This window comes from Chiloscyllium punctatum, chromosome 5 (genome assembly GCF_047496795.1).
Source record: "Chiloscyllium punctatum isolate Juve2018m chromosome 5, sChiPun1.3, whole genome shotgun sequence".
NCBI classification, from domain to species: Eukaryota; Metazoa; Chordata; class Chondrichthyes; order Orectolobiformes; family Hemiscylliidae; genus Chiloscyllium; species Chiloscyllium punctatum.
In genome coordinates, this window is record NC_092743.1 from 90,610,089 (window position 1) to 90,636,763 (window position 26,675).

General features: G+C 40.1%; 1 protein-coding gene across 5 annotated transcripts in view; it reads left to right on the top strand.

The window, feature by feature from the left end:
• The first annotated feature begins 2,535 nt into the window (after positions 1–2,535).
• The window catches only part of LOC140477228 (arf-GAP with SH3 domain, ANK repeat and PH domain-containing protein 1-like), a 354,071-nt gene continuing 329,931 nt past the window's right edge, over positions 2,536–26,675 (top strand). Inside the window, exons 1-2 of one of the 5 annotated variants that reach the window (XM_072570748.1) lie at positions 2,536–2,822; positions 3,481–3,563. In XM_072570748.1, coding sequence (XP_072426849.1) covers positions 3,505–3,563 — 59 coding nt within the window. In that variant the 5' untranslated portion in view covers positions 2,536–2,822; positions 3,481–3,504. Of the gene's footprint in view, positions 2,823–3,436; positions 3,564–26,675 lie in introns of those variants that run through there. The other 4 variants (XM_072570749.1, XM_072570743.1, XM_072570745.1 and 1 more) reach the window with 4 other exon arrangements.

Genomic DNA, 26,675 nt, shown 5'->3' on the forward strand with positions numbered 1-26,675 from the left:
CATTGCAATCAACAAACAATTGAATAGTACATAGTATATCTCCCCAGCAGGGACTGGTAGCAAAGGGAGAATCATTGAAACAAAAACAGAAAGTAATGGAGAAACTCAGCTGGTCTGGCTGCATCTGTGGAGACAAATACTGAGTTAATTTTTGAGTCCAGTGACCCCTTATCAGAACTGAACAAATCTGGGAAAGGATGGTAACTATGTTGAAAACCTAGTTTTGAAAGATCCCGATATTTGCCTGGAACATGGACCTATTCCATCATAGCAACAAAAACAGTCGAGAAACACAGCAGGTCTGCAACACTTGAGGAGGGAAAGGAGAGTTAACATTTTGAGTCCAGTGACCATTCTTCAGGATTTTCATTATACCAACATCATCTTGCTGTTTCATCAGCAACTCTCTCAGAACCCGGCTATTCCTATCATCAGCCATGTGGACTCACAAAAACCTTTAACTCCCAAGTCAAGAGACTGTCACTGAACTCTGATTTGCATGACTTAATATTAAACTTCTTAATATAAATTTATTCTTAGCTGTGAAACGCTTTCTTTTTATTTTTCTTGGGTACTTTTATGTACCTGAAGTTGCAAAGTTCCTGAGTTTGAAATTGACAGAACAACACTTGATTTAAACCTAAACTGTTTGCTGTGAGAGTCATTTTTAAAAGAATGGGGATTTGGGAAACAAACCATAGCCTATTCTAAATTAAACCAATCTGCTTATGCACAGAATGTGAGGAGATTAAAAGAGATCCAGCATCTGCAGTTCTTAGTTTTATTTGAATACAATATTCCAGGCTTTATTAGTCAGGGCATTGAGTCCAAGAACAAGGAGGTCACAGTGAATATTTATAAAACATTGGCTTGGCCACAAATGAAGTATTGCATCTTGTCCTGGGCACCACACCTTAGGAAGGAGAGAAAGCAATTGCGGATAGTGGGGTATGAGAATAGTTTCAGGAATTAGGAATTTCAGCTATGAAGCTATATTAAAGAGGTTGGGACTGTTTTTCTATCAGATAGAAGTATTAAGACTAAATATTTTACTCATCAAAGGATCTGGAATGAGCACATACAGATTTAAAGTCATTAGTAAAAGAAGCAAAATTTATGAGGAAAATCATTTTCATATACTGTGTGGTTAAGGTGTGGAAAGCATTGGTAGAGTGTATGGCGGAGGCAGTTTCAGTTGGGCCACTCAAAAATGAATGTATCGATTACTTGAAAGAGAAGAACATGCACATCTATAGGAAGAGAGCAGGAGAATGGCACGGAGTGAGATGTTCATTCAGAAAGGTGGTGCAGACACAATGGGCAGGTGGCCTCCTTCTGCACTGTAACAATTAATGGTGGCATGGAGGCTGAGTAGTTAGCACTGCTGCCTCACAGCACCAGGGACCTGTGTTCAACTCTGCCTTTGGGTGACTGTATGGAGTTTACACATTCTCCCCGCGTCTTTGTGGGTTTCCTCTCACAATCCAAAGATGTGCAGATCAGTTGAACTGGCCATGCTAAATTGCCCATAGTGTTGGCTGCATTAGTCAGGGGTACATATAGCAGGGTGGGTTACTCTTCAGAGGGTTGGTGTGGATTTGTTGGGCCAAATGTAATCTAATCTAATCTAATTCTGTGGTCTGCAGTATTTTGCTTTTATTCTCCAAGAATGATACCTGGACTCCAGATATCAAATTACAAAGAATGTTAACAGAAAGCAGAGTTGTATTCTTTGAAATTTTGAAGGTTAAGTGGTGATTTGATTGAAATTTGTATTGTATTCAGGAGGCCAAATTGGGTGGAAAAAGAGAAGCTAATTCTACTAGTTATGGAGTCAAGGACTGAACATATTCTCTCCAAATTAGAACTTGTCTTTCAGGTGGAATACTGGGGGGGCTGTTTTCCACACAATGGGTGGCAGAAGATTGAAACTCTCTTCTGCAAATGTAAAGTGAAGGCACTTAGTTATTAATTTCAAGTTTGGGACGGATAGTTTTCTTCAGAAAAGTTGCTAAGAAATAAAACAAAACTACTGCAGATGCTTGAAATCTGTAAGAGTTACAGAGATTGCTGGAGAAACTCTGCAGTGTCTGTGGAGAGAGAACCAAGGTCGTGAATGAAGATGGGGCCGTGATACCTAAGTTAGTGATAGCATGATCTAGAGCGACAGAATCGGCAGAAGTGTTAAACGATTTCTTTTGTACTCCCAAATGGCTAACCTCTATTTTTCTTCTGCAATCGTGATGTTTGACTTTGAAATTGGGCGAAATTAGCGGAGTCATATTTGTCCATCTCATGTTTTGTAAAGTTTTACCCTCTTTATCGCTAACAGCATACTATTGAATATACAACTTCAGTTTACATTTATTTAACACTAATTTGCCTGCACTATAAACAATTTCATGCGGTTAATTGGTGCATATGATGACCATTGGCTGGATGTGAAATTTGAAGATGTGCACCTCCCGGGCATGTTTTTACAGATATATCTTATTTCCGTTGGATTAGTTGGATTTCCTGGAGTTTCTGCTGTCAGCCACATTTCTCTCCATTGTGTTTTGTGCCGCTCACATGGTGGATTTTCCTTCCGTTTCTGATTCCCAGCTTTCCAGAGAGCACAAGGAACGGATATGGACACGAATCACAGTTCTCTCCTCTCCACTGCTGGTTGCGAATCAACAAGACTTTCTTAACAGTCCACCAACACTTAAAAGAGGAGTGTAAAAGGGAAAGCTGCCGTATAGTCCGGGGAAGAAAATGATATAATGGCAGCAAACCTTACCTATAAACTTTGGTCAGGAAGAAAATCAGTTCCAGTTTTGGTAAGTTGCTGAACATCGTAGACGGGTGAGAGAAACGGCAACACTCAGCTGAGATACTGGCGTGGCACAAATATCCCAAGGGACATTAAGAAAAAAAGAAATTATTAAGAAAAAAATTAATAATGTAGACTTTTCAAAGAAAATGTCACCTCAGAGTATGACGCGCAGTGCCTTTCTCTGACTGAATTCCAGAATCTTTGGAACATTCAATCATGGACCCATTACGTCGATATCAACTTCTTGTACGAGTAGTATTTGAAAACTTTTTAAAAACCACAGTATCATTTATGAAATCGGAAACTTCTAACTGAAGATTAAACGGTCAAAACTACAATATTAACGCGTACACTTAATATTTTAGGCGCTTTAAAGAAAACATATCATTCCTTTTGATCTTGTGAATGGGTAGATAAAGTCATTTTTATAATTCTGAAAAAGACTGATGAAAAGAGAAACTTTGTCTAGTTTTGTACTGAGGCTATGTCATGTCGACTTTATCCCTCCCTCTACACCTCCCTCCCCACACTCAAATTGGTGGCGAAGTCGTTCGTAAATCCCGTGTGAAGCTGACTGTAAAAAAAAATAAGCTTTGATTTGAATTCCCATTTCGATCGCCAAGAGGCCACTCAAATTCACTGCTGCTTTCATTCATGTTAAGGTCGGATTCGGTGTGAAATAAACCATGAGGTCTTCCGCCTCCAGAATATCAACCTTCTCCTCCAGGGATTCATTATGGAATCGGTAAGCTAAGGGTTAATTGCACAAAGCCAGCGCGCTCTCTCTCTTTCAACATGATTCCTAATACCATGTTTTGCCTTTCGATAGCGGAGATGCCGTTGATCGGACTCGCCTGGGTCAATCATTGATATGGGCGGGAGATGGGAGGTCGGGTGGAGCGGGCCAATTCACTGAGGAAGGGTCGCGGTGTGTGGGTGGAGATGGGAAGGGCCACGGGATTTCCTGGTGAGACTGAACATTGCCAGAATGGTGGCACTTGCTTCACGATCCTGAATGTTCTTTCATTCAAGACATATAGGAATGGAATGCGTTAATCTGAGCATCGGCCAATAATGGCGAAGTTTCTGAGATCACACCAATAAATACATAAACCGTGATGTCCCGCTGTCGAAAGCGTTTTCCTCCGCCATTCCTTCAGACTTGTTTCTGTTTCTCTCTGATGTAAGACCTCCACGGATCTGGATCTTTTGAGAGATGACAGATTACCCCCAGACCCTTTCTCAACGGTTCCCCACCCCCAACACAAAACCGCAAGCACCACTTCTATTCTTCAGGGAGTCAGGTCGGAAATAGTCAACTTTGGAAGGAAATTTCGAGAGAAAACATCACTTTTTAAAAAATTATCCCGGCAACATTGTGTAGAAGTTGAAAGTGCAGAGGGAAGCCTCAGTTTTCAGGGGGATTCGTATCGTTTGTGACCTAATGGAATGTTTATGTTAAAATGTTACTCTGACTCAGCATATACAGTAAACAGTTCTCGGCTCACAATTTTACTCATCTAACATTGTTTATCCTTGGGCCTAACCCGATAGGACACGCTTTTTCTTACAAATCCTTCATTTTGCATTATTTTAAAACAGCTTTTACCGCTTAAATTATGCTGAAGAGAAGTATGTGACTTTGAAGGGGGAGTGGTTGTTTGTTTGCTTAGTTGCAACGTATACCCGTATTAAAAAAACTAAAAGCATACAGCTGTTTTGGGAATGCTATTTGGCAAAAAGCTTTCTTTCTTTAGAACAAAATGATGATGTGGCAGTAGTACATATACGCACCCTTGAAGTGCGTAGAACATCTCTAAGATTTATTGCTATTGTGCCTTGTTTAAAACCTGAAGGTGGCGCAATAGGCTCCAGAAACTATATGAAAGAGTAAAAGCTGGAGTCGACGGAAACAATGTGCACGGCCGGATTTTGTGGTCAGCGGCGAATGAAGGATTTATACCTGCACTTGCCTACAGATTTTAAGTGAACTGCAACTTCCTCTGATCAAACTACTGAAAACCACATGGGTCTCTGCAGGGGATATGGGTCCTTTAGTTAAGGACATACAGAGTTCCATGCATTGTTTGCAATCAGATTTGAAGAATTATTAATAAGTAGCACAGAGGAAGCATTAGGAACTGTTAGTTGTAATACTTCAAAGAGAAAAAAATGACATCCACGGAGGTGTTGGCAATGAAATAACGGCGCTCACCTCTGAGAGCTAAAAAGGTTGAACATAGCGGCCTCGCAATTTACATTGTGCAGATTTCCGCTACTTGGTGGCTGATTAAACCTAGAAGTAGGTCAAAGGAATGTCCAGATGTTAAGCAGCGGCAATGTCAGCAAGCAGGGTAAACAGCCAATTATACGGCAGTGTGCTCACAGACAGCAAACTAGGAAGTTAAAAGCGCTGATTGCTTTTCATTTTTAATTTAGAATTTCAGAGGGAAAAGTAAATCGCGAAAAGTAAATCGACTGGCTTAGAGGTTACATCGATCATAAGTTTTTTTAAAAAAAAGATGGGGTGAGATTAAAAGAAGTAGAGTTATTTTTTACATTGAAGAAATGTAACTTTTTCAAATGTAAAATTAGCTTTTAAAGGCCAGTAAATAATAATCAATAATTATGAAGCATGTTTGCCATTAGAAGTCGACTTACACATCAATCCATAAGTTTTTTCTTCTAAAAATGTTTAAAGTTTCGGGGAATTTGACATAATAGAATTTCTCATTAATTCATTGACAGCTTAGGGATTGCAGTCTCCATGGACATCAACTCTGCAGAATAGTGGAATCAACGATAGCGACTTGTAGATGTGTGTTATCCAGTGCACCTGTAGACTCCAAAATCCCGAAGTATTTGTCAGTTTCAGTGGAGAAATGACAGCGATTGCTGACAGTTTCACCAACATTACCGCTGCAATATCTGGGCCATATGTGTAATGAGAATCATATCTTTAAGAGTAATCTGTGAAATACTATGTAAAAATATTTCAAATTTTCTTGATAATACCAATCAGAATTAATTGTCAAAATTACAAGACACGCAATGGTACTCCTCATTATGAACACACAAATAAAACAGCAATTTTAGAGAAGAGGTAGCTGTACGGCTAGATGTAGATATTCAAGTATTGCTGTCAGCACCCGGCCCATATCCTTCTAAACCCTTCCTATTCAGGGCCTAACAGGGAAGGCAGATGAACTCAGGGCATGGTTAGGAACATGGGACTGGGATATCATAGCAATTACAGAAACATGGCTCAGGGATGGGCAGGACTGGCAGCTTAATGTTCCAGGATACAAATGCTACAGGAAGGATAGAAAGGGAGGCAAGAGAGGAGGGGGAGTGGCATTTTTTATAAGGGACAGCATTACAGCTGTGCTGAGGAAGGATATTCCTGGAAATATATCCAGGGAAGTTATTTGGGTGGAACTGAGAAATAAGAAAGGGATGATCACCTTATTGAGATTGTATTATAGACCCCCTAATAGTCAGAGGGGAATTGAGAAACAAACTTGTAAGGAGATCTCAGCTATCTGTAAGAAGAATAGGGTAGGGGATTTTAACTTTCCAAACATCGACTGGGACTGCCATAGTGTTAAAGGTTTAGTTGGAGAGGAATTTCTTAAGTGTGTACAAGACAATTTTCTGATTCAGTATGTGGATGTACCGACTAGAGAAGGTGCAAAACTTGATCTACTCTTGGGAAATAAGGCAGGGCAGGTGACTGAGGTGTCAGTGGGGGAGCACTTTGGGGCCAGCGACCATAATTCTATTTGTTTTAAAATCATGATAGAAAAGGATAGACCAGATCTAAAAGTTGAAGTTCTAAATTGGAGAAAGGCCAATTTTGACGGTATTAGGCAAGAACTTTCAAAAGCTGATTGGAGGCAGATGTTCACAGGTAAAGGACAGCTGGGAAATGGGATGCCCTCAGAAATGAGATAACAAGAATCCAGAGAACGTATATTCCTGTCAGGGTGAAAGGGAATGCTGGATGACTAAAGAAATTGAGGGTTTGGTTAAGAAAAGGAAGGAAGCATATGTCAGGTACAGACAGGATAGATTGAGTGAATCTTTAGAAGAGTATAAAGGAAGTAGGAGTATACTTAAGAGGGAAATCAGGAGGGCAAAAAGTGGACATGAGATAGCAAATAGAATAGTAGGCAAATAGAATTAAGGAGAATCCAAAGGATTTTTACAAATATATTAAGGACAAAAGAGTAACTAGGGAGAGAATAGGGCCCCTCAAAGATCAGCAAGGTGGTCTTTGTGTGGAGCTACAGAAAATGGAGGAGATACTAAATGAATATTTTGCATGTGGAAAAGGATATGGAAGATAGGGACTGTAGGGAAATAGATGGTGACATCTGGCAAAATATCCAGATTACAGAGGAAGTGCTGGATGTCTTGAAACAGTTAAAGGTGGATAAATCCCCAGGACCTGATCAGGTATACCCGAGAACTCTGTGGGAAGCTAGAGAAGTGATTGCTGGCCCTCTTGCTGAGACATTTGTAAATTGATAGTCACAAGTGAGGTGCCGGAAGACTAGAGGTTGGCAAATGTGGTGCCATTGTTTAAGAAGGGCAGTAAAGACAAGCCAGGGAACTATAGACCGGTGAGCCTGACCTCAGTGGTGGGCAAGTTGCTGGAGGGAATCCGGAGGGACAGAATGTACATGTATTTGGAAAGGCAAGGACTGATTAGGGATAGTCAACATGGCTTTGTGTGTGGGAAATCATGTCTCACAAACTTGATTGAGTTTTTTGAAGAAGGAGCAAAGAAGATTGATGAGGGCAGAGCAGTAGACGTGATCTATATGGACTTCAGTAAGGCGTTCGACAAGGTTCCCCATGGGAGACTGATTAGCAAGGTTAGATCTCATGGAATACAGGGAGAACTAGCCATTTGGATGGGTATATGACGAGGAAGGGTTTGGAGGGATAGGGGCTGGGTGCTGGCATGTGGGACTAGATTGGGTTGGGATATATGGTCGGCATGGACAGGTTGGACTGAAGGGTCTGCTTCCATGCTGTACATCTCTATGACTCTATATACCTATCCAGATGCCTTTTAAATATGCAATTGTACCAGCCTCCACCACTTCCTCTGGCAGCTCATTCCATACACGTACCATAAACGTTGCCCCTTCGGTCTCTTTTATATCTTTCCCCTCTCACCCTAAACCTACACCCTCTAATTTTGGACTCCCCCACCCCAAGGAAGAGACTTTGTCTTTTTATCTTATCCATGCCCCTCATGATTTTATAAACCTCTATAAGGTCACCCCTTAGACTCCGACTTTCCAGGGAAAACAGTCCTAGCCTATTCAACCTCTCCCTAGAGCTCAAATCCTCCAACCCTGGCAACATCCTTGTAAATCTTTTCTGAATCCTTTCAAGTTTCACAACATTTTTCCGATAGGAAGGAGACCAGAATTGCAAGCAATATTCCAACAGTGACCTAACCAATGTCCTGTACAGCCGCAACATGAACTTCCAACACCTGTACTCAATACTCTGACCAATAAAGAAAGCATACCTAACGCCTTCTTCACTACTCTATCTACCTGCGACTCCACTTTCAAGGAGCTACGAACCTGCACTCCAAGGCCTCTTTGTTCATCAACACTCCCTAGGACCTTACCATTAAGTGTATAAGTCTTGCTAAGATTTGCTTTCCCAAAATACAGCACCTTGCATTTATCTGAATTAAACTCCATCTGCCACTTCTAAGCTCATTGGCCCATCTGATCAAGATCCCGTTATAATCTGAGGTAACCTTCTTCGCTGTCCATTGCACCTCCAATTTTGGTATTATGTGCAAACTTACTAACTATACCTCTTATGTTCACATCCAAATCATTTATATAAATGAAGAAAAGTAGTGGACCCAGCACCAATCCTTGTGGCACTCCACTGGTCACAGGCCTCCAGTCTGAAAAACAACCCTCCACCACCACCCTCTGTCTTCTACCTCTGAGCCAGTTCTGTATCCAAATGACTAGTTCTGCTTGTATTCCGTGAGATCTAACCTTGCTAACCAGTCTCCCATGGGAACCTTGTTGAACGCCTTACTGAAGTCCATATAAATCATGTCCACTGCTCTGCCCTCATTAATCTTCTTTGTTACTTCTTCAAAATGACTGGGCTTGAATTTGTGGTGAGAAATAGAGGAAGTTTTGGGGTATTTTCACTATTATGCTGTTGGTTTGTGAAAATACCATTTTGCACTTAATTTTCCTGTGAGTTTCATGGAGCTTCTGCATTTCCACATTAAGTGTGCATTAAAGTTGCCCTGGAAGATTATGTCAAGTAATCATCTGCTAATCATCTGACTTGCAATAAACCTTTTTGGTTCAGAAAGTGATCAATTATAAGAATGGTATCTCAGTCTTTGATGTTTCCATTGTTGGAGATTTAAAAATTCAAAATTACAAGTGATTGAGAAAATATTTTTCTTTCTGTCTCATTTATCTTTCCCTTAATGTTCTCCGTTTATTTTGTCTTTCTGTATTCCATTTGATATTTAATTCACTCATTCTAGTTTCAGCGTCCTTTTCAGCCCTTTCCTTGTTAATTTCACTTCAATTTGAATGGTTAAGGAGAAACACTGTTAGTTTATGGGCAGTACGGTGGCACAGTGGTTAGCACTGCTGCCTCACAGCGCCAGAGACCTGGGTTCAATTCCCGCCTCAGGCGACTGACTGTGTGGAGTTTGCACGTTCTCCCCGTGTCTGCGTGGGTTTCCTCCGGGTGCTCCGGTTTCCTCCCACAGTCCAAAGATGTGCAGGTCAGGTGGATTGTCCATGCTAAATTGCCCGTAGTGTTAGGTAAGGGGTAGATGTAGGGGTATGGGTGGGTTACGCTGCAGCGGGGCGGTGTGGACTTGTTGGGCCGAAGGGCCTGTTTCCACACTGTAAGTAATCTAATCTAGTCTTGATTCTCAGTTGTCCTGCCTCACTTGCAATGCCATTATCAGCTCACATTTTTAGCAACCTGACACAACAATATAAAATCCTAAATGATCAAGGGCAGTCAAACTAATGGTAAGCAAAGATTTTCTGTCGAACATTTTGCACCCTCTCCAAAGCCTCCACAGCCTTTCTGTAATGTTGCGACCAGAATTGAATGCAATACTCTAAGTGTGATCTAACCAACATTTTATAAATCTGCAACATGACATGCTGAGGCTTGTACAGAGGAACCTCGATTATCCGGCATTCAATTATCTGAATTTCAGATTTACATGCAAGATTGCAAGTTCCCATGCTTGGCTGAACTACATTATCTGGCATTCGATTAACTGAGTGAAATACTCTCCGTCCATGTCCTTCGGATAATCAAGGTTCCTCTGTATTCAATTTCCTGACCAATAAAGGCAAGCATGCCATATGCCTTCCTCACCACTCGATCTATTTGAGTGGCCGCTTTCAAGGAGCTATGATCCCTCTGAACATCAATGCTGTTCAGGGTCTTGTCATTAACTGTATATTTTTTCTTAACATTTGATCTCTCAAAGTACAGCACCCCACACATATTCTAATTAAACTCTGTCTGCCATTTCTCCACTCATATCTGTCAATGATCTATCCTGCTGTATTCTTTGACAACTTTCTACACTATTCAAAACTGCACCAATCTTTGTATCACCTGCAAATTTACCAACTCACCCATCTACATTTTCATCACAAACAGCAGAGGTCCTAGTATGGATTCCTGTGGAACACCATTAGTCATAGAACCTCCAGTCACAAAAACATCCTTCCACCATTATCCTCTGTCTTGTATGGACAAGCTAATTCTGAATCCATGCTGCCAAGTCGCCATGAATCCCATGCATCTTAATCTTCTGGATGAGCCTACCAGGAGGGACCGTGTTGAAAACCTTACTAAAATCCACGTAGACAACATCCATGGCTATATTCTCATCAATCACCTTTGTCACCTCCTTGAAAAATTCAATCAAGCTCGTGAGACATAATCTGTCCTGCACAGTCATGTTGACTGTCCCTAACTAGGCCATACATTTCCAAATGTGTATAAATCCTATCCCTAAGAATTCTCTCCAATAGCTTCCCAATTACCGACGTGAGACTAACTGGTCTATAGTTTCCTGTCGTATCCCTATTTCCCTACTTGAACAGAGGAACAACATTAGCTACTTGCCAGTCTTCTGGGACTTCTCCAGTGGTTAACAGGGATACAAAGATCTTGGTGAAGGCACCAGCAATCTCCTCTCTTACCTCTCTCCATAACTTTAGGAAGACACCATCAGGTCCTGGGGACTTATCCATCTTAATGCTCTTCAAGAGACTCAACACCACTTCTTTTTTGATCTTATTTGCTGTGACATATTAGTATGCTCCACACAAAGCTCACTATCATCCATATCCTTCTGGGCTAATAACCAATGCAAAAATACTCATTTAAGATCTTGCCCTCATTCTCTGTCTCCAAGCACAAGTCCTCTCCGTATCCTTGAGTGGTCCTACTGTCTCCCTAGTTATCCTCTTATTTTTAATGTATATATAGAATGCTTTGAGATTCTCTTTAACCCAACTTGTCAAGGTCATTTCATGGCTGCTTCTTGCTCTCCTAATTCCCTGCTTTCCCAGGAAAGCAGATCTTTCCTGCTTTCTTTATATTCCTCATGAGCCTTGCCAGATTATAGCTTCGTAAACTTTGTAAATGCTTCTTTTTCCCTTTTGACTAAATTCACAACCTCCCTTGTTATCCAAGGGTATCCTTGTCCTCTTCCTTAGCTGGAGCATGCTAGTCCTGAACTCTGATCAGCAGGTCTTTCAAAAATTCCCATGTCAAATATGGACTTGCCTGAAAACAGCCTATCCCAATTAACAGTCCATAGCTCCTGTTTTGTACAGGTTGTTGACCTATAATGCAGCTTTTGTCAATGCTATTTGGCTGTAATGCAATTGGTGAATTGGAGAATAATTTGTTTTAAAACACGAACTTCTATTGATGATTTAGAAGAAAGCTGCACCTTAGATCAAATCTTCAGTTTGGACAAGACAGTTTTATATGGGAAGTAAATGCCATCCACAACGAACATTTCTAAGAATGAAGCATCCACTCCAAGTTTTAAGGTCGCGCAGGATCATATGACTGTGTTGTTGGGTGCCAATTCTATTGAAAATTTAAAGCTTAAGCCTGTACCACTCTGTCAATCTACGAGTCTTGAAAGGTTACCTTCAGGTCAAGAAAAAGAGGTTGGATGTCAGGGCAAATTCTTTCTGTCCTAATTGTTGATGTTTTTGAGGACGTTTTTAGAAATTATTACAGGAGAAAACGTTTGGCTTTCAAGATTCTCCTCACTCTGGACAGTGCACCAAGCCATCCTCCCACCATTGGTGAGCTTTCTGAAAACAGTAAAGTGAAATGCCTACCTCTAAACACAACTTCTCTCATTCAATCCCTGGACCAGGATGCAAAAGCAGCTTTTAAAGCTTATTATTTAAGGCGCACGTTTAGGAAGCTGATTGTTACTGAGGGGGATAATGAGGACAGTATTCTTCAATTTTGGAAGAGCTTTAACATTAAGAATGTTATCGATATCATTGTGGCAGCCTCGTGTGATGTCAGTAAGGTCTGCCTGCATGCAGTATAACAGAAGCTTCTCCCAGATTTTGTTCATGATTTTAAAAGTGTTGAACCATCATGAACCGTCTTGAAATGATTAAAGGTGGATAAATCCCGAGGACCTGATCAAGTGGACCCGAGAACTCTGTGGGAAGCTAGAGAAGTGATTGCTGGGCCTCTTGCTGAGATATTTGTATCATCGATAGTCACAGTTGAGGTGCCGGAAGACTGGAGGTTGGCAAACGTGGTGCCACTGTTTAAGAAGGGCGGTAAGACAAGCCAGGGAATTGTGGACCAGTGAGCCTGACCTCAGTGGTGGGCAAGTTGTTGGAGGGAATCCTGAGGGACAGGACTGATTAGAAATAGTCAATATGGCTTTGTGCGGGGGAAATCATGTCTCACAAACTTGATTGAGTTTTTTGAAGGAGTAACAAAAAAGATTGATGAGGGCAGAGAGGTAGATGTGATCTATATGGACTTCAGTAAGGCGTTCGACAAGGTTCCCCATGGGAGACTGATTACCAAGGTTAGATCTCATGGAATAAAGGGAGAACTAGCCATTTGGATACAGAACTGGCTCAAAGATAGAAGACAGAGGGTGGTGGTGGAGGGTTGTTTTTCAGACTGGAGGCCTGTGATCAGGGGAATGCCGCAAGGATCAGTGCTGGGTCCTCTACTTTTTGTCATTTACATAAATAATTTGGATGCGAGCATAAGTGGTACAGTTAGTAAATTTGCAGATTACAACAGGATCTGGTCCAGATGGGCCAATGGGCTGAGAAGTGGCAGATGGAGTTTAATTCAGATAAATACGAGGTGCTGCATTTTGGGAAAGCAAATCTTAGCAGGACTTATACACTTAATGGTAAGGTCCTAGGTAGTGTTGCTGAACAAAGAGACCTTGGAGTGCAAGTTCATAGCTCCTTGAAAGTGGAATTGCAGGTAGATAGGATAGTGAAGAAGGCGTTAGGTATGCTTTCCTTTATTGGTCAGAGTATGGAGTACAGGAGTTGGGAGTTCATGTTGCGGCTGTACAGGACATTGGTTAGGCCGCTGTTGGAATATTGCTTGCAATTCTGGTCTCCTTCCTATCGGAATGATGTTGTTAAACTTGAAAGGATTCAGCAAAGATTTAAAAGGGTGTTGCCATGGTTGGAGGATTTGAGCTATAGGAGGCTGGGGCTGTTTTCCCTGGAGCGTCAGAGGCTGAGGGGTGACCTTATAGAGGTTTACAAAATTATGAGGGGCATGGATAGGATAAATTGACAAAGTTTTTTCCCTGGGATTGGGGAGTCCAGAAGTAGAGGGCATAGGTTTAGGGTGAGAGGGGAAAGATATAAAAGAGACCTATGGGGCAACCTTTTCCCGCAGAGGTTGGTACATGTATGAAATGAGCTGCCAGAGGATGTGGAGACTGGTACAATTGCAACATTTAAGAGGCATTTGGATGGGTATATGAATAGGAAGAGTTTGGAGAGATATGGGCCGGGTCCTGGCATGTGGAACTAGATTAGGTTGGGATGTCTGGTTGGCGTGGACAGGTTGGACCGAAAGGTCTGTTTCCATGCTGTACATCTCTATGACTCTAGGAGCTTCCAACAATCAAAAGAACATTGTGTTGCTCTTGTAAAACATGTTGGATTTGTCCATGTGGAGACTAAGGATGTCAAGGAGCTGCTTGAGTCCCACTGTAAAGACTTTTCTACAGCTGATCTACAACAACAGCTCACAGAAATGCCTGTCTGTACCCCCAACTAGTGAATCCCCTGCCATTATCACTTGCTTGGACTTGGAGAGGGTGCAGAAGAGGTTTATCAGGATGCTGCCTGGATTAGAGGGTATGAGCTATAAACAGAGTCAAAAAAAACTTGGCTGTTTTCTCTGGAGTGGCAGAGGCTGAGTGGAGACTTGATGGAAATCTATAAAATTATGAGAAGCATAGGTAGGATTGACAGTCAGTATCTTTTTCCCAGAGTTGAAATGTCTAATACAAGGAGGCATGCATTTCAGGTGAGAGGGGTTAAGTTCAAAGGAGATGTGAGGGGCAAGTTTTTTTACACGGAGAGTGTTAAGAGTCTGGAACTCATTGCCAGGTGTGGTGGTGGTGGCAGATACACTGGAGGCTTTAAGGGACTTTTGGATAAGCGCATGAATATGCAAGGAATGGTGGGATATGGACCAAAGGCAGGCAGAAGGGATGTTTATTTTGGTATCATGTTTCGCACAGCATCATGGGCCAAAACGTCTATTCTTGTGCTGTACAGTTCTATGTTCGAAAATGTTTTTGCAAAATGTATAGGTTGTGTAACTCAAGGCAATTGTCTTGTAAGATTTTTTACAATGGGCTGCAAACATGAAAACTGCTGTTTGTGTGACCTGACATCTTTATACAAGGTTTAATTTTGAATTCCTTAATCCTGAAGCATTAATCAGTTTCAATGCAGAAATGACAATGATTCTAAGGTAGGAAGAGCTCTGGGACTTCACTTTTTAAAAATTCATTTGTGGGATGGGTATCACTGGCCGGCCAGCATTTATTGCCCTTCCCTAGTTGCCCTTGAGAAGCCTTCTTGAACTGCAGCAATCCACCTGCTGTGGGTTGATCCACAATGCTATTAGGAAGGGAATTCCAAGATTTTGAGCCAGCCACAGTGAAGGAATGGTGATATATATCTAAGACAGGATGGTGAGTGGCTTGGAGGGGAATTTGCAAGTCATGGCGTTATCATATATCTGCTGCCCCTGGCCTTCTAAATGCAAGTGGTCATGGGTTGGAAGGTGCTGTCTAAGGCTCTTTGGTGAGTTTCTGTAGTGCATTTTGTAGATAGTACACATTGATGCTACTGAGCATCAGTTGTGGAGGGAATGGATGCTTGTGGATATAGTGCCAATGAAAGGGGCTGCATTGGATTGGGTTGTGTCAAGTTTCTTGAGTGTTGATGGAGCTGCACTCATCCAAACAAGTGGGTAGTATTCCATCACACCCATAACTTACGCCTTGTGGATGGTGACAGGCATGGTCACTTGCCGCAGTATTCCTAGCCTCTGACCTGCTGTTGAAGCCACTGTGTTTATGTGGTCAGTCCAGTTGAATTTCTGGTCAATGACAATCTCTAGGATGTTGATAGCGGGGAATTCAGTGGTGATAATACCTTTCAATGTCAAGGAAGATTGTCTCTTATCTGTCACGGTCATAGTTTGGCATTTGTATGGCATGAATGTTACTTGTCAGCCCAAGCCTAGATATTTTCCAGGTCTTGTTGCGTTTGAACATGGACTGCTTCAGTATTTGAGGATTTGTGGAATGGTGCTGAACATTGTGCAGTCATCAGCCAACATCCCCACTTCTGGCCTTATGTTTGCGGCAAGGTTATTTGTGGAGCAGCTGAAGATGGTTGGGTCTAGAACTCTAATCTGAGGGACTCCTGCAGAGATGTCCTGGAGCTGAAATGACTGACCTCCAACAATCACAACCATCTTACAATTTCATGGATATTTTCAGTCCAATGAGAATCAAGGGTAGACTCAAGGTCAATACTAATCCTTTCATGTTGTTTTTTTATGTTCTGCTTGTCTGTATTTGGGTTGCACTGATTGGGATTTAATTGTTGCCTTCACCCTCCCTCAGATGTTTTGTTACCTCAAACTTGTTATGCTTTTGTTAACTTTAGACTTGACTATTCTAATGCACTCTTGACTAGCCTCTCAAAATCTCTTTTCCATAAACGAGGTCATCCAAAACTCTGTTTGCCCTATCTTTACTCACACTAGGTTCCATCCACTAATTATCCATGTTCGCTAAACTACTTTGGTTTCTTGTTAAGCAATGCTTTGATTTTAAAACCTCACCCCTGTTTTCAAATCCCTCTATGCACCTCTCTCCTTACTGGTATAATCCCCTCCCAACTGCAGAACTGTCAAGACCCTTAATTCTGGATTCTTGAGTGTCTTTGATTTTCATTACTCCTTTAATAACAATCATGCTGTTAGCTGGCAAGATCTTAAGTGACAAAATACATGCCCAGATTCCTCCCCCATTTTTTTTTCTCTTTTGAGGCCTGCCTGAAAATCTATCTTCTTGGCCTTATTTCTTAACATCTCCTATGTGACTCAACACCAAATTTTGATTTAGTGTTTCTGTGAAACAGCTTGAGAAGTTTATTATGTCAAAGGTCCTACATTTAAAAAGTTGTCTTTAAAAAGAGACAGAGTGGTTAGATGAAAAGCAAAATAAAAATGAGTGTGTGGGAGAGATGGATGTTAGATGAACATGAAGGTGATGACAACTGTAAAATGATATTAGATTAAATAGAGATCCAAAGAGAAAACTGCAGCCCAAACTTAATTTTTATTGTTATTTTATGATTTGACCACGAGAATGGAAGTGATTGAATTTCAATGATAGTTATATGACTTAGCCAATTTTAAAATTTTTCACATATGTTCCTGAAATATGACGAGAAAGTGTACATCATTATCATACTTAGAATATTACAAATATGAGAAATTTGGAACTGAATTTAGTAAACAATGAAAAAAAATCTGTTATTTATTAGTGACAACTGTCTCCTCAGATTGGTCTTACCAGGCCTTTCCCTGCATGTAATTCTCTTCACCTGTGTGCTGTGAAATGACTCCCTGGTGGCTGTCAGTACTGCATCATTATCGACTGAGAGGATGTATATGTGTGACAGCAGAAATTATCAAATCTAAACATAGTGCTGAACACAGTGAAACTAACACTCTCTTTGGGTGTACATCTGTGACAGAAGCACTGTTGAGAATATGCTCCAAGACCATTGTAACATTTTGTTGTTTCCTTTGCCATGAGACATCTTAAGTGAGATGAAAACAGATCTACATACTGAACCAGCTGCATGTGCTGCTGTACATTTTAAGTTATATACTGTCCACCATTGGGAAATACTTGGTAGTCCATCAAATGTCTGGCTGATATATTCTTCATCCTACAGCCAGAGAAAAAGAAGATGCTGTAATTATTTCTTTTTTTCATCGATTAATAGCTTTTCAATGGAAACAAATCAGTTGCTGACACTACTGGAAAGCTGCTGCAGCTTTGTTGCAAATATTTGGTACTAAACTAAACCTGCACCATTCGAATTTCATAAAGCAGCATGTTTGTGTTGCTTCAGTTTTATTCATTAACCTAATATTTCAATGCCCTTTCTTCATGGGTAAATTTGTGGAAAGCACTGTCAGTTAAAGTACTTATTTTTTGACTTTTCATTTTTGTGAATTTTCATGTTTTGTTTTATTCATTTGTTATAGATTAGCATTGCTAGCATTTATTGCCTCTCCCTAACTGCCCTTGAGAAGTTGGGATGAGCCACCTTTTTAAATTGTTGTAGTTCATGTGGTGGGTCTTGTCACTAAATTAAATCTTGCTGAGAATTATTGTAGAAACATTCTGTTTCATGTTTTGCGGGGAAAAATCTAGATGGAGAGTTTCATGACGAAGTATTTAGTGAAAACATTTGCTCATATTAGTTTAGGACATTTATAGAATGCTTCACTTGAACAAGCAAATTATAAGGTTAATCCTCTTGCTGAAACACCTGCATGGAGTAACACATAATTGATGATGTTGCACGGAGCTTACTTCAAACAAAATCAGCTTTTTCAACACTAACAAGTAACCAGTTATTAGGTAAAGTTTGCAGCCCCATTGGATAGTGAAATCACTGAACAATATCTGAACAGAAGCAGAAAGGTTAAACAATTCAGAAAGGCTGGCAGCGGCAATGCTTTCGTCTGGCTGTTTTTGTTTGCATTTTTAATTATTTAGCTAGTGTGGAAAGGAAAACAGAGAGAATGCAAGATTGCAGCTTCATTTACTGGATTGGCAATAAAACAAAGGCAACAGAAGCTCTATATTTATCATAACAGATAGAGGTTAAATTAATGGTGTAATCTGGTTTCCATATGCCATTGTAAAGAGGTATTAGTCTATTTTTTTCAACAAAGGACTTGCTTTATTTTTATTTTAATTGTACAAATATTTTCATAGTGTCATTGTTATTTCATGTTTTTTTTAAGGATGATACACTGCCATTGGATGCAGTTCAAAAAGATTTACTAGGTTTGATTCTTGGATAAAGGGGTTGATTTATCAAGAATGGCTGAACAGTTTAGGTCTTTATTCATTAGAGTTTAGGAGATTAAAGATTAATCTTAGTGAAACATACAAGGTTCTGAAGGGGCTGGTGGTTTGGGTGGACAGGGTAGAGTTTCCACAAGTGGGGGAGTTGCAAATCATGGTTTACGGTTACAGAATAAAGGGACACTCAATAAAACTAAGATGCAAAGGAATTTCTTCTTGCAAAGTAGGAAATGTTTGTAATTCTGTACCCCAGGGAGTTGTGGAGGCTAGATCACTGAAAGTACTTAAAACTCATGACATATTCTCTTCCCCTTAAATTGACAGAGTGCATGAGAAAATTCTTATGATATTCAAAACAGTGGCAATATTTCAGGAAAAAAGGAGGAACTTAAAAATTGTGAATTTTTCGGCTTAAAATAAATCACAGTAAAAACAAAACAGAAAATCTTACTTTTTAAAATACGTATTGCATGCCAAGACCTATTCGTTAAATCTGCGTATGTCATCACTCACAATAGAGATTATCTATTAGATTAATTATTTTATGCTTATCTCTGTTCAGAAATTAATTGTTTTGGGGGAAAGCATACCTTTCTCTTTCGCTATGAATTTTCTGTTCATGCCACACACAGTCGCACTCAACTCTTCAATAGAAGAAATAGGGCAGAATCCCAATAAATATTTCATTTTGATCATGAAATACCAATGGCATTAGATTTCCAGTAAATATATTTTAACCATGGTGAGGAATGGAGTTATTGCATAAATTGATTGAATTACAGATTTGTGGCAACCTTGAAAACCTCCCTGCTATCTCTACTTAATTGTATATATGTAATATATCCTGGGCAATTTCAATCCTGGGATTGAAATTAAACATCAAAAATGAAATCTTTGGAAGTGGCAATTGTTTTGCTGAAAAATCTTTAAGAACTGACTTTTTTATTTCTTAGAGATGTCAGAAGGAGCAAATTACTTCCAACATTCAGCTATTTAGCAGACTATGCCATATTTAGAAAAAGAAAGTTTATTGCACATCAGTTGAGTGTCTGACCCATAAATGTCTACTAGTTGAAAACATGTTATCCAAGCTGGTCTCTCAGGAAACCAAGGGTTATAGAAGTTGCAGGGGGTTTGAAGTGTGGGAACAGGGTAGTTGCAGGTGGAAAAGTGGACTTAAAGCCACAAACAGCTATCATCTTATTGAGTGGGAAAGCAGGCTCGCTAGGGGCAGGATAGGCCTTTCGGGCCATTTCTTATTATGATTTTATTTTCAAGCAGATCTTGATCCCTAACCCTCTAGGTTAAAGCACTTCATCCCCATATCCAAGTGCAGTATTTTAAAGATGTGATCACTGGTCCTGCTTCTACCATGCTCTGGATGATAAAATAGTTCTTCACATCTCTAATTCTTCTGTTAAATACCTAAAAATTATGCCAGTTGGTTAGTGCTAAAGGAAATAAGTCCTTCATATCCATTCTATCTAGTCTCTTGATAATTTTATATGCTTCAATTAAATCTCCCCTCAGTCCCCTTTGCTTCAAAGGAAAGAAACCCAGCCTATTCAATCTTTCCTCAAAGCAAAAAAAAATTCTTTGCATAACAAAATTCTTGTGAATTTCTTTCGTACTGTCTCCAAAGCTGTCACATGGTTTGCATTAAAAAAAACATTTTAATTAAATTTAACTGAAAGGTTATTACATTTTATAAATGTATATCAAAATCAATATTTATTATTTTGCATTCAAATGGTTGATGATAATTTTCATTTATAAAATTCTCATTGTTATTCAGGTAAAGTGATTGTGTATGCCATTTAGTTTTAAATGATATTTTTTCCTTCAGAATCAATTTTGTGCATACTATAAATAAAATGATGGTAAATCAATGGAATGCAATTAAGGATGTTAACTTGACAGGAATCAATTTATGCATGATTCTTCGCCATGAGTTTCAAATTAATTAAAAATATGGAGATAATAAGACAGCAAACTCAAATCCAGAGTCAATGTCACACATACAAAATCGAGAAAGAAAGGGACATCTAATAAAAACAAAACTAGTAAAACATTTACAAGGCAGAAAAAGTAACATTCATGGTATATGTCAAAGGACATTCATGTGCCTGAACGGAGTCAAATGTCCTGCACAGTGTAGGTGATAAGGGTGAGAAATAGATAGGCATTCAAAGACACAAGAAACACGCACTTTGTTTTAGATGCTTGAAAGGGAAAGAATTATATTTGTGTCATTCACAGCTTGTATGAGAGAGAAGGTTTCCAATACTGCTCAATTCACTTTGCAAGAATCTTGGCTGCAGCCCTTCTTTTAATGAGATACTTTGAAGAAGCTTATAGTAATGATGCAAAAGTGCAGCAATTACAGATTTTAGTTCAATAACACAGCATATAGTCATTCCTGCATGCTGAGATGGAGTAAGGAAGGTAGGCACCATGAACCTGATCATAACTCCATGTAAGCAAATGGGGTTTTAGTTAGTTAGAAGCCAGTCCTATCTTTCCCATTAGTGGAGCAACTCAAATCTTTAGTGCTTTGATATTTATGTGAGTAATTGATGAAAAAACAACCTGTTCAAAAACAAAATAAACAACTAAAACTACACACAATATTTATGATAAGATCTCAACAATACCCTAAACAACTGAAACACAGCATTCTTACTTTCATGTTCTCTTGTAATTCAGAGTAGCATCTTATAGCCTTCTTGATTATGTGCTGTGAATATTACCTGTACATTAACTTTTTGTGACAGATGTACTAGAACACCTGGATCTCACTACAGCTCAGAATTCTGGAGTTATTCTCTATTTAGATCATACTCTTTATTTTTATTCTTCCTGCTAAAGTGAACAACTTCACATTTTCCCACATTATGCTCAATCTGTTAGATTGTTGCCCACACACACAACTTATATATAACTGCAAACTCCTTATGTTTTCTTTGTAAAATACTTTTCTACCTTTATGACATTTGTGAATTTAGCTACCATGCCTTTTCTCCTCTCATTTAAGCCACTGATGTAAATTGTAAATAGTTGAGGCTCCAGCATTTCCTCTTATATACTTTGTTCCACATTGTGGTTACTGTTAGGGAACCTGTAGAGACTCTATTCTTTGGTATACCACATCTTTCAACATTTGATCCCACTACTTTGTGGGTGGCACGGTGGCACAGTGGTTAGCACTGCTGCCTCACAGCGCCAGAGACCCGGGTTCAATTCCCGCCTCAGGCCACTGACAGTGTGGAGTTTGCACGTTCTCCCTGTGTCTGCGTGGGTTTCCTCCGGGTGCTCCGGTTTCTTCCCACAGTCCAAAGATGTGCAGGTCAGGTGAATTGGCCATGCTAAATTGCCCGTAGTGTTAGGTAAGGGGTAAATGTAGGGGTATGGGTGGGTTGCGTTTCGGCGGGTCGGTGTGGACTTGTTGGGCTGAAGGGCCTGTTTCCACACTGTAATCTAATCTAATCTAATCTAATACTTAGCTTCACTATCAAGAAAGTAGACTTTGATTGGTCAAAGGGATGCAATAGAGTTGGCTCTCTCTGTGAGCCTTTTTTAAAAATGGTGCAATATGTGTTGTGCAAATTTCTTTTGCCTTCCTAAGACAAAGTCCTGATTATTTAGGTACATATCTTCTGGCACATGCAAATGCATTACACTGTGGGTCCAACTGAATATCTCAAATTTGTTTCTGGTGTAACTCTGAGCACAGTCTGGATTATTAATATATGAATAATGTTGTACATGATAGGATTCATCCTTTTGAGCAATACATTCAAGGATTACATCCAAAATACACAAAAAGCAAAGTCCCTCTTATGTCCATCCTAACTCTGATTAGCTCTGCACAAAATGAATTGGCCAACTGGCTGTGTGATCTGTTGCAACCAATTTTAAATAAATTTTCCACATACACAGTGAAGGATTCCTTTACATTTGCTAACACTTTACAAGACCTGAATATCGAGAACAATAACATACCCATGTGCTGTTTCAACTTATCAGCTCATTTACCAATTTATCACTCAATGAAGCCATTTATACCTGCACCATGTCTCTTTATTATAGCGGTCAAGAAGTACCACCTGTGACTGAATCTTATGTTCATCAAACTCATGAATTAAACAACTTGTATAATTGAGTTCAGTTTCAATGAAACCACATATGCCCTTCTAAGCCCAGTTCTTGCTAACATCATTGTTGGTTACATGAGAAGGTGCATCTTTGATGGAATGATCACTAACCTGCTAAACTATGCACATTTTCAATATGTAGATGATACGTTTACAATATGTCAATTTGCAACCTCAAAGAATTTACTTGCACAACTTATTAAACTCCACAATGCACTCAAATTTAGCATTAAAATGGAACAAGAAAATGAACTCACTGTCCTCATTGATTGAGAAGTCTGAAATGCGTTCTTAATTCTGTCTGTTGAAAGCCTATATTATTTTTCAGTCCAAGATAATGGGGGAGTACTCCGCTCTGACCGCTTTTCTTTTTTTTCCGCCTCTTTTCTTTTCTTTTCTTCTTTCTTACTTACTTACTTACCTGGTCGTGAGCTTGGATGGCATTGGTGGTGGTGAGACCCTATTATGCTGACATTGAGCAGACCTACTATGGACCCCCAGCGGACCCAGGATGTGGACCTTGAGTGGTCTCAAGCTGGGCCTAAGGCATGAACCTTCTGTGAGCCTACCACAGACCTCAAGTTGGCCCAGTACGGAGGAAAATGAACCCTTACTTACTTTCCTAGAGCAAGCACAGGACCTGGAATTGGTGGCAGCTATATCAGCAGAGGCAAGGTGGGTCCAGCGGCAAAAGATTGTGCCCGAGGATCGATGTCTTCATTGTTGGTTGGGTCCAGTGATGGCAGCAGCGAAGCGCTGTCAGAAGGGCATCACAGCAACATCTCTGAGATGCTCCTAGGAGTGATATATGCGACTCTGATGCTGGTTGGTCCAGCACAGGCAGTGATGAGTCAATGGTGGAGGAGTATTGGCTTAGTGGCAAAGATGACACCTCAGGATTGGCAACTTTGATGTTGGTTGGGTCCGGTGTGGCAGAAGGATGGTGGTGCACACGTTGTTGATGGTGATGATCTGGCTCAGGATAGATGGACTTTCTTCAAGCTATATCTTTCCATATTTTTACTCTTAAATTATTCAAAATGGTGCCATTTTCTGGAGACAAATGAAAGCTATTCGTTGTATTTTATTGTATATTCTACAGCAAGAAAACAATGTTAAAATCAGTCAGTGTAGACACTGGGATTCCAACAGTCCCATGCACAAGAAAGTTGATAGCAAAATTGGTGCTATAGTGTACAGTGAAGGAGGTTAGCAAAGACAATAAAGAGATTTGCAACTTTTGAGAAGATTTGTAGCTCAGGCTAAGGTTCAGGTTGAAAGTATGCTTGCTGAGCTGAAGGGTTTGTTTTTAGATGTTTTGTCACCATACTATGTAACTTCATCAGCGAGACTCCGGTGAAGTGCTGGTGTTATGTTCCACTTTCTATTTGTGTGTCTTAGTTTCTTAGATGGGTGATATCATTTCTGGTTCTTTTTCTCAGAGGATGGTAGTTGGGGTCTAAGTCGATGGGTTTATTAATGGAGTTCTGGTTAGAATGCCAGGCCTTTCGGATTTCCCATGCATATCTCTGTTTAGCTTGTCCTATGATAGATGTGTTGTCCTAATCAAAGTGGTGTCCTTCCTCATCTGAATGTAAGGATACTGGTGATAGTCAGTCATGTAATTTGGTGGCTAGTTGATGTTCATGTATCCTGGTGGCTAGTTATCTGCCTGTTTGTCTGATGTAGTGTTTGTTACAATCCTTGCATGGTACTTTGAAAATGATATTCGTTTTGCTAGTTGTTTGCATAGGGTCCTTTAGGTTCATTAGCGGCTGTTTAAGTGTGTTGGTAGATTTGTGGGCTATCCTGATCCCAAGGAGCCTGGAAGTTATTTCAGAGATGTCTTTGATGTAAGATAATGTGGCTACAAACAAATCAACAGAACATCCATGGGATCACCAATATCAGGGTACCTAGTAGTCATTGAGAGTGTGATGCAGGAAAAGCACAGCAAGACAGGCAGCATCTGAGGAGCAGGAGAATCGATGTTTTGGCCATAATGGATCCTAGACGGTCCTGGATTCCTAATGAAGGGCTTATGCCTGAAATGTTAATTCTCTTGCTCCTCGGATGCTGCCTGACTTGCTGTGCTTTTCCAGCACCACACTCTCGACTCTGATCTCCAGTATCTGCAGTCCTCACTTTTTCCCTAGTAGTAATGCAGAGACTCGAACAAACAGCCATCCCAACTATCCAACCCAAACATTGGTTCTGCTACATGGCTAACACCTTCGTGATTACAAAATGGAGCAAATTAGAGGAAACCTACAACATCATCAACAATATCCTTACTGGCATAAAATTCACAAAAATGGAGGAGAACGACAACAGACTCCCATTCCTGGATGTCACAGTAGAACAAAAGGTTAATGGAGACCTTCAAACCAGCATCTACAGAAAAACAACACACACAGACCAAATACGTAACTACAGAAGCAATCATCCCAACACCCATAAAAGGAACTGCATCAGGAAATTATTTCAACTAGCCACAACACACAACCAGGAACTACGAACAGCCAAAGAAAAATACCTATACAGCGGTACCCAATAAACACAGTCCGCTGATTTCCCAACAACAAACCCAAACAAGCAGGCACATGCCCAGAAACTCTAGCCACATTACCTTACATCAAAGACATCTCTGAAATGACCCCTTGGCATCATGGTCGCCCACAAACCTACCAACATACTTAAACAGCCACTAATGAACCTAAAGGACCCTATACAAACAACCAGCAAACCAAATGTCATTTACAAAATACCAAGCAAGGACTGTAACAAACACTACCTTGGACAACAGGCAGAAAACTAGTCACCAGGATACATGAACACCAACTAGCCACCAAATAATATGACCCACTAGTATCCTTACATACAGACGAGTAAGGACACCACTTTGATTGGGACTACACATCCATTATAGGATAAACAGAGACACGCACAGAAATTCCTACAGGCCTGGCATTCTAACTGGAACTCCACCAATAAACACTTTGATTTGGTCCCCCATCTACCATTCTCTGAAAAAGAACTGAAAATAATATCACCCACCTTAAGAAACCAAGACACATAAATAGAAAGCAGGATAGAACACCAGTGCTTCACCAGAGGCTCACAGATGATGTTACCTAGTATGGTGATGAAATGTCTGAAAACGAACCTTCTAGCTCAGCGAGTAAACTTACAACCAGAACTATAAAGAGATCTTGATCAATTGAATGAATGGGCTGAAGAGTGGCTGAATGGTGTAGAATTGGATAAACGTGAGGTATTGCATTTTTGAAAACAAAGACAAGACTTATACAAGAAAATTAGGGCCTTGGCAATGTTGTAGAAAAGAAAGACCCAAGGGTTCAAGTACATAATTCTTTAAAGTTTGCATCACATATAGAAGGTGTTGAGCATGCTTGCCTTCATTGCTCAGACCTTTGAGTATAGAAGTTGGGATGTTGTGCTGCGATTGTATGGGATGTTGGGGAGGTCTCTTTTGGAGTACTGTGTCCAATTCTGGTCTCCCTACTATAGTAAGGATATTATTAAGCTGCAGAGCGTTCAGAAGAAATTTACAAGAATGTTACTGGGAATGGAGGGTTTGAGTGTAAGGAAAGTCTGGATAGGCTGGGACTTTCTTCACTGGATCTTAGGAGGTTGATGAGTGACCTTATATGGATTTATAAAATAATGAGGGGTATAGATAAGGTGAATAGCAGGTATTCTTTTCCTTAGGGTGGGGGATTTCAAGACTGGGTACATATTTTTACAGTGAATGGAGAAAGGTTTAAAAAGACATGGGGCAATTTCTTTACACAGAGAGTGGTTCGTGTGTGGAATGAACTTCCAGAGGAAATGGTGGATGTGAGTACAGTTAAATATTTAAAAGACACTTAGATTAATCAGAAATGTTTGGAGGAATATGGGCCAAATGCAAGCAGTTGAGACTAGTTTAGTTTGGGATTAAGCTCGACATGGA